The following is an 11,982-nucleotide window of genomic DNA, read 5'->3' as shown; positions in this document are numbered from 1 at the left end:
TTCCACTGAAATTGCTTGTTGCTGGAAATCAATGTAAGTGAGGCACTTGGGAGACTCAGGGTCCAAGGGCCATGCCCAACTTCTGCAAGGACCTCAACCTATTTAACCTAAATCCTATGTGCTTTCGAGATCACTGGATTGGCTTGTTTTCCTCACTTGTCAGAGTAGTATCAATCCAAACCAAGCATAGCAGTCTAATGAGCATTTTCCCTCTTTGTTTCTTCACTACTTTTTCTTTTTCTTTCTTCTTTTTTTTTTTTTTTTTTTTTTTTCCCAAATAAATGAAGTCACAGAATTCAAACGAGAAACCAACAATTACTGCCACTGGTCCGACTTGAGGCACTCTTCTCCATCAGTTCAAGAATTTCCTTATACACTTCTTCGTACACTTGCATACCCCAAAGGAAATCAAAGTGGACGAATTCAGGAATGTACTTTTTGTATGCCACATTGGTTATACGAGGCAGTGTGATGTTGACGTCTTCGGGGGCTGAAATCCAGTCCCTGCCACCATACCATGCAGCAAGTGGGGCTTTCATATTTTCCAGCTCATAGAAGGGAGGTATGGTCTGGAAGACAAATAGTGTGGCTTGACGAAGGAAAACCTGGGAGGTCATGGACAACTCAAAAATTCAAAATATTCCTAATTCCTACTTGGAATTTCTTCCCTATCCAGAGAGACCATACAGAAATTATCACCAGAGATCCTGACTGTGCCTTGGGCTACAGCGCTTTTCACCAGAGGGTCAAAAAGTCATCACTGAATGACATCACAGACCTCTTAATTGTAAGAAAGGTACAAACCTGTTTGACCATATAAGGTGAATTCCATATATCCATATAATTCAGTCTCAGCCACTGCAATATTTTCATTGTCATTCTCTTTTTTCTTTTTTTTTTTTTTCCTCTTTTAAAAGTGACAAATGGATTTCTCTTACCTGGTTGTAATGAAGGATGTTGTCACTGCCATAATCATAATATTTGAATTCCCCTGTTTGATAGAGCTGGAAAAGGAGAACAGCTGGATTTATCATCTGTGCACTAGAGGGGACCATAAGAAAGATAAAAGAGGTGACCAGGGAACTGCACTTCTCCCTCCTGCCACCAAGGCTCGAGGATGCTCTTTGTTACATGTGATAGGGTCTTTTGGGAGGAGAGCTCAACCCCCAGGAAGATCTCAGCTTGGCCTGCAAGATCACCTGTCATTGCTCATGTCTTTCATCTCTTCTCTCTTGGGTGGCTGGCAAGCTGCAGAACGTAGACATCTGGAGGCTGTGGCCCCAGAAGTGCTCAGTGCACCTAGCATACAATCAAGAGGCAGCCTCAAAGAACACAAAAATCAGACCTTTGGGCAAGTCTCCTTTGTCTTTCATGGTCAATGTCTACAACAGAAGGGTATGAGTCTGTGCATGTTTTCAATGACTAGTTGTTGTATGATTAGTTGTGTCTACTGACCCACAGCTCTTAGCCTTTACTCTAGCATCTCTTGGTTTATTGCGTTTTTGCTTCCATCTCCATCTCCTACCAGCTCCAAAGACTCTTGGTCATCTTTTGTTGAAAGTCATGGCCAAAAGAACTGCATCTGCACCAGTGTTTCATGTAAATTTTCCCCTTTCTCTCTAATATAGCTCTGCAGGGAGAGCAAGGGAGGATTATACCCAAGCACTGAGAAGAGATCCTCGGCAGCTGAGAGATGAGAACATGGGCCCTGGTTGCATGCGATCTTGTTCTGCAGCAGGAAATATTACCTGGCGCCAATGTAACATGTTTTTTAGGGATGTTGAATCAGGGTAGCGCGACAAGTAGACATCTATGCGGCTCTGCAAGACACCATTGGAGACATTTATTCTCTGCACGGAGGGAAATCCCATTAGAAATAAACCTGATCCTGTTCAGTAGCCACACAAATCTTTCACTCACACAGGATAGCTGGAGCTTACATTTCTACAAACTGCTTCGCCTTATCTCTATGAAGGCACAGCTCAGCCACATGCCGTGTGAATACACACCACAGACAGCAGCATGAGGGGTGCTATAGAGCTCCCTTCAGTAAGCCTGGCAATTCCCATGGGATCCTGGGTTGTGTTATGAGTCTATGTGGTTTTCAAACCAAAGTAAAACTCCAATCTTGTGCTCAGGATCCTTTTGCAAAGACAATGTGCAACTCATCACAGTAGCTCTGCATGTTGTTTCTAATGTGTTTCCTCCTTGGAATATTAAGACATTACACCAACACTTCCCTTGAGAAACAGTGGCCCAGCTCTGACTCCATCCATGATCAAGCTGTTATTGCTTGGTGCTCTGTGTGGACCTGTCTCCAATTTTACTCGCATGAGTGGTTTGTGGTGGGATCCGGACTTTAAAATGTTGGCTGTCCCCAGTGAAATAGCCCTTCCCCATGTGAGCAGGGCATCCCTGGACCTCCTATATCACCTAGATATGTCCCTAAGCAACCTACTGTAGCTGTGGTGTTGGCCCTGGTGGGAGTGAGGTCAGGCCAGAGACTCTCACCTCCAGCCTCCAGCCTGAATTTTTCTATGACTCAGTGTTCAGTGAGTGGAGCACAGGAAAAGGCTTTGATTTGGGGATAAATATGTTCTAAGGGATGGTAGACTGAAGAGTCTGAGGACCCACCTCTCCTAGCAGTGGATTGAAGGGGAGTTTGCTCTGTAAAAGGCCATTTTGTTATTAAAACACATGTGAAATTACAAATCACTTAGTAAAAGAGAAGCCCTGGGAGCCCCCGAAGCACCAAATGAATGTCTGTGTTCTCCCCTTTGCCATCATGTCTGTTGGGGAGACGACGTGCCTCAACGGGTGACGTGACCTTGTGTGCACTCTGGGCTTCCCTCTGGTGCCAATGCAAGAGCATAGCAGCGGCCAATGCAATGGCCAGATTGCAAAATGCTGATGCAATGGCCAGATTTTTTGATGAATCAAAGATGCGAAAGGCAGGTGAAGATGGATAGTTGACAACTCAGGCTCAAACAGTGAGACACTGGATCACTTAAAAGGTAAGTTGGAGTGTACATACCACATTTAAGCTGTTGGTAAACCCACCAGGCAAGTAAAGGACCAAGGAACAAAACCTTTTAAAGATGGGGTAGCTGCACAGACTGGAAATCACTAGCTGCAAGATCTCACCCTTATCGAAGACCACCGTGCGTCCTAAAATGAGCTGTGAAAGTCAAAGGCGTTGATCAGTCTGGTTCATGTTCCTTTTTTGCCTCCAGATGCTCCCCACCTCTCTGCTCACCCCTGGAAGTTGCTGTCTTCCTTGCCACAGTTTTGCTGTGCTTTGTAATTTTGGCTTTTCAGAAGTGGCCATGGACCTGGAAGAGCCCTGATCTTCCTAGAGAGGTTTCTCCTAGGAGGACGGACCCCAAAATAATATCTAGAAATAGCTCTTCTTTGATTAGGGCTGGACAGAAAAATGCTTTACACTGTTCAATGCCCCACAGGCTGAAGAGCATAGGTACAAACGTACCTCCTCAATGCAAAGGGCAGACGGAAGGCAGGGAAATGGAAGAGACGTACAAGCACTGCATGTCTCAGGGGATGAGACCTTCCCCTTCACACCAGATGAGTATGTGGCGAGGACGTACCTTAACCAGCCCCTCAGGAAGGTCAAACACCCTTACCAAGGGTGACTTCATGTTTGAGTTTGTGGTGATAGGAGCCAAGGCGAAAAACATCTTGATTTTGCGATCCAGCTCAGGAATGGATGAAAATGCAATGAAACCTATGGGAGGGAGAAGGAAGCAGACCCTGCCCTGTTATTCCTGAAGTAGTTGTTGACTCCTAGGTGTGTGTGCCCATTGGAAAGACCCTTGGAGGTGGCTCTAGCAGGTTGGTGACTTGACCTGAAGCCTTTGCTCCTCATGCATTTCAGCTCCCACCTTGACTGCTCAGCCCAGCTGCAGCTCCCACAAGCCCTTCTTGGGCCTCTGGCAGCAGTGAGATGCACCAAAAGCCATTGCTGAAACCGTTTCTGGGCTGTTACTGCTCAAAACGGTTCTGATAAAGCAAATGGGGATTTTCACCTGCTGTTTTCCCTTTGTTGTTTGGACGTGCACAGATGTTACTTTCCCTGACCACATTCTCAGGAGAACACAAACCAAGGGTGCACAGCTAACGTAACTCTGGAAGTGGTCTGATCTCCTCCAAACTACCTATGGTGGTGCCTTGAGAGTAAGCCACGTAGTATAACTGCTCCTGTCCAGTTTTCTGCAGAATATAGTTGATTGTTGCAGGAAGGTCATACATGGCCATCTCATGAAAGCTGCAACAGAGATAGGCACGTGACAAAATTACTGTTGCTGACCTTGAGAACAACGGGCAGGACATGGCAAATAGTGCCATGACTATTTGGGGAGAGGGAGAGGGCTCTGGCAGGTATCGGCACCCCTATGGTGTCTTGGTGGTGTCAGTTTATGCCTACTGGCAGACGGTGTGACTGTCAGCAGCACTGCTCCTCCAGCCTACGGACACTGCTGAGGGTACCAGGTACCTGCCCACCCTTCAGTTTCACAGAAAATACCTGTAAGCTGAGTATTCCTGCTGGTGAAACTCAAACTCTTTGTGCTTTCGTGACCAGCTGTTCCCGCGGCTGTTTCCGATCCAGACATCGTAGCCAGCATCGGCGAGGATGAAGCCCAGGCTTCTGTTGGGCAAGTTGGTAACCCAGTTGCTTCCCTCCAACACCAGGCCATGCTGCAGGAGGACCACAGGCTTTGGAGCTGAAGAAAGAAGAGGAGGATCATTTTCTCTGACCACTAGCAAAATTGACTGTTCACATCCAGATATTGCTTTGGCAGGAACCCCCTGGGGAAATGACTCCAGTGCAGGGAGGTGGTCACCTATGTCCTCAACCTCTTTGGAGAGTTGTTTTTGAAGTAGGCTCTTTGGTCACCCCAGGGCAGAGAAAATGGATATAGTGAAGTTGGAAATTAAGGTTGGAGTCCACACTGAATGAAGCTTGGTAAATCATGCTCTCAGGGAGAAAGAAATCAAGCCCTATGTGTGCTGGACACTGACTGTTCCCTTTGCATGGAGACCACCCTCCTCATGGTGCCTTTTGTTTGGCTCAGGTACTCTGGATCTGAGGAGGAGATACTGAAAACCCAGCAGAGTATAAGTACCTCCCATGGCAGGGCAATGCATGGTGCCCCATTTTAAGAGACACACATACTGGAGGGGTCAAAAGCATCTCCACTACCCACTTCTGCCCACTTTAAGCCGTATGGGCAAATCTCAGCTCCCCAGAACAAAATTGAGATCTTTTTTACAAAGGACCTGGAAGCCTGAAGTGCTGTAGGAAGAGAGTGGAAAGGAGATTATGGAAAGGTTTAGTTTGGAAAGGACCTCTGGATGTCTCTGCTCCAATCCTCTGCTCAAAGCAGGTCCAACTTCACAGCCACAAGAGGGTCTTCACAAGGATATCTGAATTCATACAGTAGGGTGACCACAGGTTGCAGGATGAAACATAGGTTGACATAGAAGTGACTTTCCTTTTTTTTTTTTTTTTTTTCCCCTCTGTCTCCTCTTTTTTTCTGTTGGTTGTTAGACCCTCAATGTAAGACTCACATTTCCACCCTGGATGGCTGAGGACAAAGTGTCCTGAATGGAAATCTGGCTTCTTACACTTATTTGCCATGTTCATATGCCAGTCCTCCTTGTTCCCAGGAGAGGGACACCCAGCCAAGAATGGGGCATCACCCCTTCTACTTTGAAACTGTGGTTCAAGTGAAGAACAGAGTGGAGCTGGAATGGTGAGATGGCATTGGATTAGACATGTGGCATTTTTTTTTCAGACAAACGGCTTTTTGCTGCTCCACTGGCTGGGATAAAACCTGGGGCAAGATTTCTCTGTCCATTCATTCTCCTTCTTTTCCTTTCTCTTTGGAGCAGATCCTCTAGAACAAAAAGGTCAGCATGGTGGGCACCTGCATTTCTTCTGCTCTCAAGGCTTATCCTACAGGGAAAGTTGTCTCCTTGAGGACCCAGCCCCTGATGAGGCAGCCCTGACCATGGCCTACTCCAGCCCAGCAAACCTCTCCAGGTCCCTGGACCAGGAAGATATTCTTGTGGCACTTACGGGGGCAGAACATGCTGGAGCCCTGTGCCTCTGCTTCATTGGGGGTGCTCATGCTTCCTGTGTTGCCTCTGCCATGAGGAATCCTCTGCATGGTGAGGTAGTAGCCGTCATCTGTCACCACTTCATGCTCCTCGTAGGGGTACCCATGGTAGCGGACAATTTCACCCTGTGGGAAGGGAAGGGCAGTGTGGGATGTGTCCCCAGACAGGTGGGTGTCTCTGTCCTGGACAGTGTCAGGAAGACCGGCTGGGCAAAGCCAACAGTGGCTGCCCTGAGAGTGGTGACTCCTGCTGTCAGCGGGAGGGTGGAGTAGGGGTCTCCCAATGTCCCTTCCACCAACACTGTGGTGATGTCATGACTTCAGCTAAAATTTTTGACAGGTGTGAGTTTCACTCACTCCCTGAGCAGGTCTGGTAAAGAAAGACCTGTTGCTGCTTTTCATGTTGCAGTCAACATATGTGAAAAGCAGGGCAGCAATGACAGTGAATCTCCAAGCCTGAGACGGCTGCATTGACCAAACCTGTTGCCTTGGACCAAACTGCTCCATAAATGCCTGCCATAAATCTGTGTGCGTAAGCAGAGGGAGACAAAAGCTCTAATAAAATCCTGGTACCAAATCCTGGTGAAGATACACACACAGAGACCATGGGTCCTGCCCAGACTATGGCAGCACAGGTAGCTTGCATGCCCAAGTGGGAAAAGAAGGGAGAGAAGTCAGGACTTACAACATCCATGGACGCTTCGGGGTTCGCATCTGACTTTTCACTGATGGACATTAAATAAGCAATGGTTACAAACAGCCACATCATGGTGCTCTGCAAAACATTGTCAACATGATAAGTGTGAGAGACATTGATGGAACTAACACAGAACCCAGGGATTGCACACACTTACTTGTCTTGTCCTACATTTCTGTTAGTATATCAATCTGACCACTCAACAGGTGAAGTAATCATAAATTTGAAATCCTCTAATTGGTTCTAGAAAATGCTCATTTTCTATATCCTGAACAGTGCCAGAGTCCAAATTCCGTCAGATTTTAATCACACATTCTCCATTATATCCTTGGATTCAGAAAAATTCCTGTGTATGTATACAGCTATACCCTCTCAGGCAAATCTGGTCTTTGACGGGATGATTATTGTATTGAGTTTGCATGGCAAGTTTTTTATAGCTAGGGGGGCTACAGGTGTGGCTTCTGTGAGAAGCTGCTAGGAGCTTTCCCAAGTCTGATAGAGCCAAGATGGACCCACTGCTGGTCAAGGACGAGCCCATCAGCAACAGTGGCAGCACCTCTGGGAAAACATATTTAAGAAGGGGGAAAAAACATGCTGCACAACTGCAGCTGTTACAGAAACAACTCTGCAGACACCAAGGTTGGTGAAGAAGGAGGGGAAGGAGGCACTCCAGGCGACAGAGCAGATATTCCCCTGCAGCCCCTGGTGAAGACCATGGTGAGGCAGCCTGTGCCCCTGCAGCCCATGGAGGTCCACAGTGGAGCAGATATCCACCTGCAGCCCATGGAGGACCCCACGCTGGAGCAGGTGGATGCCTGAAGGAGGCTGTGACCCTGTGGGAAGCCCGTGCTTGAGCGGGCTCCTGGCATGACCTGCGGACCTGTGGAGACAGAGGAGCCCATGCTGGAGCATGGTTTGCTGACAGGACTTGTGACCCTGCGGGAGCATTCTGTTCCTGAGGGACTGCACCCTGTGGAAGGGACCCACACTGGAGCAGTTCATGAAGAACTGTAGCCTATGGGAAGGTCTCACGTTGGAGCAGTTGATGAAGGAATGTCTCCCGTGAGAGGGACCCCACGCTGGGGCAGGGGAGGACTGCAAGGGCCCCTCTCCTTGAGGAGGAAGGAGCAGCAGAGACACCTTGTGGCGGACGGACTGTGACACCCATTCCCTGCCCCCGCGCAATGCTGAGGGGAAGAGGTAGAGAAATTGGAAGTAAAGTTAAGCCCGGGAAGAAGAAGCGGCGAGGGGGCAGGTGTTTTCAAGATTTGGTTTTATTTCTCATTATCCTATTCTGATTTGATTGGTAATAAATTAAACTGATTTCACCAAGTTGAGTCTGGTTTGCCTGTGATGGTACTTGGTGCATGATGTCTCTTTGTCCCTGTCTTGATCCATGAGAATTTTGTTGTATTTTCTCTCCCTACTTTGGTGGGCACAACTATTCATTTAAAACACTGGCTTGGATGGCCAGAAGAATAGATTATTTCTTGAACTGTTAACTGAACTAATTAGGAGTAAAGCACCCAATTTGAAGTTGCAGGACTATGGAGGTTTTGTTCTTAGTATAAAATCAAATAATGTGATTTGGTTGGGCTCTCCTTATGGCTGAAAGAGACCCTGGGACACACTTGGGTGTTTTTTGCAAACCTGAGTGAAATACTGTCTCAGTAGACCTGCTGTTCTTCCTGGGAAGGATTTTGAAGTATCTGTTTTGGCACGTTCCTACCACAAACCATCTTTTTATCATTTTATTTGTTGAAGACAACAAATTTGCCACAGAAATACTGCCTCAGATCTTGTGTGTGACATGCTTAAATAGTTAATTGCATGGAGCCCGCAGCAAGGAGCCCTGCCAAATCTGCACTGAATGCCTGTGCCTGTGCTGGGCTGCATGGGAAGCAGAGACCATGGTCAGATGCCAGCACAAAGTATCTTGCATCCACCTCATTGCTGCCCTGCAAAATATCTCCTTGGGGAAAGAAAGAACTGCAGACAGGTTTCTGTCATTTCCCAGCTAACCGTCATCGCCTGCTCTTTCTTCTGCTGGAGGAATTGGCTTCCTGTGCTGGAAGAACCGGCTTCCCATGCTGCAGGAGGTGGTTTTGCAGCTGGGGAGAAGGCCACCTGCTCCCTTTGCTGTCCCTGGAGCAGATATATGGAGGGCCACACAGGCACCACTTCTCTGCTGAAGGGGACCTCGGGACACCCCTTGTCCACCCTCCTGCTCACAGCGGGGTATCGCCAGCATAAGGTCAGGGTGGCTGTGACTTGGCCCAGCAGAGCCCTTACTCCTCCCCCAGCACGTTGACACCCTATGTCCTATGGCTGCTCCCCACTCTGAGGGAAGAAGAGTACTCCCACTCTGAACCCCCTGGGCTATGATTTAGGGTCGGAACCCCCTCATTGCATTGCCTGTTGCTGCAACTTCCCTTCTGTGCAGCAGGGCTCTCCTTCCCTGGGGGAATTCAGTTGAGGGATCTTTCCCTGGATGACCCTGAGGAGCACGTGGGTCTCTGGGACACATGGGCAGAGGTGAGAGGCACAGCAAGGACGGCAACCATGTGTAGTCAACACAGCCCTCCTGCAGCTGCCTGGCCCCAGACAACTCTGGTCTTGATACTTTTAAGACTTGCCTTTCAGAAAAGCAAGGAGAGACAGAAAGCATTTTTGTGGCTTAATGTCATGAGAATAGCATGCAAGTTCAAGGGAAAGCCTTGCCTGGGGTGTCCTTTTCCTCCCAACAGCCAGCTTGCAAAAATATTCTTTTTGAGAAGGGTCCCTCAGCTTAGCAGACCTTGAGAGCTCCTGGTGACCTCTGAGAGGTGCAGCAGGGTGAACCCTCTTCCACCAGCAGCAGGGTCCTGACCCCCGAGTGCTCCCACCACCCCTCCTGTGAGATGAAACAACTTCCCTTCCAACCCAGGACTCCCAGGGAAGCCCTGCTGTCCCACCCACCAGGCTCTTGAACTACCTACAGCGCTCTCCTGCTGTCCCCAGGGATGACCCCTCACTGGCAGCCTGTGCAAAGGCAGAGGCACCCAAGTAGGAAGGATTACCCGTTGCTGTCCAGGGGCTGCAGCAGAAGAGGTGTGGGTGCCTTTCTTCCTGATGTCCACTAAGCAGGAGGTCTCTGCCTCTTGAGCATGCTGCTCTAGCTCACCACGCATCGGGTTATTATTCCCTCTGCTCCACGCCTTTGGAAACGTCATGTGTTGCCACTCCCTCTGATCCTCTTGCAAACATGTAATTTACCTGAGGGCTGAAGCCTGCTTTGAAAGGAGACAGTCTTCCTACCCGGGCTCACTTGGGAATATTTTTGTGGCACTGCAGAAGAGTTGAGAGCTGTAACAAACCAGTTATTTCCACTCGATGTGGCAGAGCGTCACCTGACATCGCTGACCTCTGTGGACTGGAGGATGTGCAGCCTCTGGGCCACTCTCCGCTTGCACTCGGGCTGTCTTTGGTGCATGGGGCTGGCGTTGGTGCACAGGGCTGGTGTCGGTGCACAAGGCTGGCTTTGGTGCACAGGGCTGGCATTGGGGTACAGCAGGGTGCATAGGGCTGGTGGTGTTGCTCAGGGTGCTACAGGGTGCATGGGGCACAGGGGGGTGCATGGGGCCAGCCTAGCTCAGCCCAACAAGCTCCTGTGGGAAACTCACCCAGCTCAGTTTGGCTCTTGTTGCCTCCTGGCATGTAACGAGCCATTGTCTGGAAACACAAAACCTCCTGGTCCCCATAATGACTGCTGGGAGTGCTCTTTAAAAAAAGAAAAAGAAACCCATCTGAGGAGGGAAGAAGCTGGGCATGAAGCTACCTTTCGCTCTCATCAACCACTGAGTGCAGTTTTGGTGGGAGGACGTGCCTTTTCTTACAGAGCACAAAGGATGCCCTTCTGGACCACAGTGAGAGATGACTTTCTCTGCTGGGTGTCTGTGCCCATCCAATTTTCAGTTACGTCCATCTGGTCATTTACCTCTGTGTGCGCTTATCACAGCCCTCATTAGGTGTTTTCTGCCCATCCTGCACTTCTCCCACAGACTTCACCTCTTCCCAGCTGGCAATGCCTTTGGCCAGCCACTGCCTAGTGGCTGAGGAGCTCCCTGCAGGGACGGCGAGCAGTGGCATGGGCTGGGGATGTCACTTTTGGCAGCACTGCCTTTGAGGCCGCCTCTGCTCCTCGCCAATGTGCCCACACTCTGTCATGCTGCAGCGACCCAGTGCTGGCTTTGCATGCTGCGGGCACCTGTTGCCTCTGCTCGTGTTGATACCTGCCAGGTCTGGCCAAGCTGCACTTGCTGGAATGCAAACATGCATTTTTTTGGAAAGCCTAAATAATTCCACCTCAATTTGAAGTTGTAATGACTGATCCTTACTAAAGACTAGGTGAATGCAGCGCCAAAAACCCTCCCAGCCTGGCTCACCCTCTAATGAGCGGTGACTCAGACATGAGTCTGATTTTTCCCTTGCAGGGAGAGGAGGAAAGGTGGAAAAACAGGATCAAATATACTGAGACAAATCTTTCCCTTGCAGGGAGAGGAGGAAAGGTGGAAAAACAGGATCAAATATACTGAGACAAGAAACCTCTCCCCCTTCCTCCCAGGACACATTAATGCCAATGTAACATGCCTTCCTTCTGGGGACAGGACATCAGAGAGGCTCCTGGTGGAGCTACAGACACTCCTGGCCCTTGCATCGAGTCTGGGGCCATGTTACTTCCCCTATTACTTGAGCCTGATGGAGAGAGAGCAGAGCAGGAGCTGAGCCTTCAGCAAGGTGTTCCCAGAGATTTCCAGCATGCAGATCATGACACAGCTTTTGCTGTGGGATGGAGACTCTCCAGAGAGGATCCAGCACATCTGCTGAGGCTTTGTGCACCACCGGCATGTAGACATGCCCCGTGCCTTCCCATCTCCTTACCCCTCTCTGCACCAGTCCCAGTCAGTATCTCACTGTTGCCAGTGCTGCAGCCCCAGTGATATTTCCCACCTCTCCTGCAGTGCTGATAAAATTGGGCTGGGACCCCCCCAGGATGATCTCAATTCAGGGTGAATTACTACATGGCCTATTAAGCCATGAGCAAGTCAGGAAAACCAGCCACAATCAGATCTTGCAGCATCAGCATTTTCACCCTTATCTGCCACCTGC

General features: G+C 49.2%; 1 protein-coding gene across 1 annotated transcript; it reads right to left on the bottom strand.

The window, feature by feature from the left end:
- Nucleotides 1-296: 296 nt before the first annotated feature.
- LOC104351537 (lysosomal acid lipase/cholesteryl ester hydrolase-like) lies at nucleotides 297-10,046 on the bottom strand. Its single transcript, XM_009957666.2, has 10 exons — nucleotides 9,894-10,046; nucleotides 6,823-6,912; nucleotides 6,098-6,263; nucleotides 4,541-4,739; nucleotides 4,173-4,282; nucleotides 3,606-3,742; nucleotides 3,035-3,178; nucleotides 1,749-1,820; nucleotides 939-1,004; nucleotides 297-569 (listed from the first exon to the last, which is right to left on the bottom strand). The coding sequence occupies exons 1-10, from the start codon at nucleotides 10,044-10,046 to the stop codon at nucleotides 297-299; spliced, it is 1,410 nt and encodes a 469-aa protein (XP_009955968.2).
- Between the last annotated feature and the right edge of the window lie 1,936 nt (nucleotides 10,047-11,982).

This window comes from Leptosomus discolor, chromosome 6, assembly GCF_034619465.1.
Source record: "Leptosomus discolor isolate bLepDis1 chromosome 6, bLepDis1.hap2, whole genome shotgun sequence".
Lineage (NCBI taxonomy): Eukaryota > Metazoa > Chordata > Aves > Leptosomiformes > Leptosomidae > Leptosomus > Leptosomus discolor.
The sequence above is the reverse complement of the archived record's forward strand: the minus strand, read 5'-3'. Positions and strand labels throughout refer to the sequence as shown.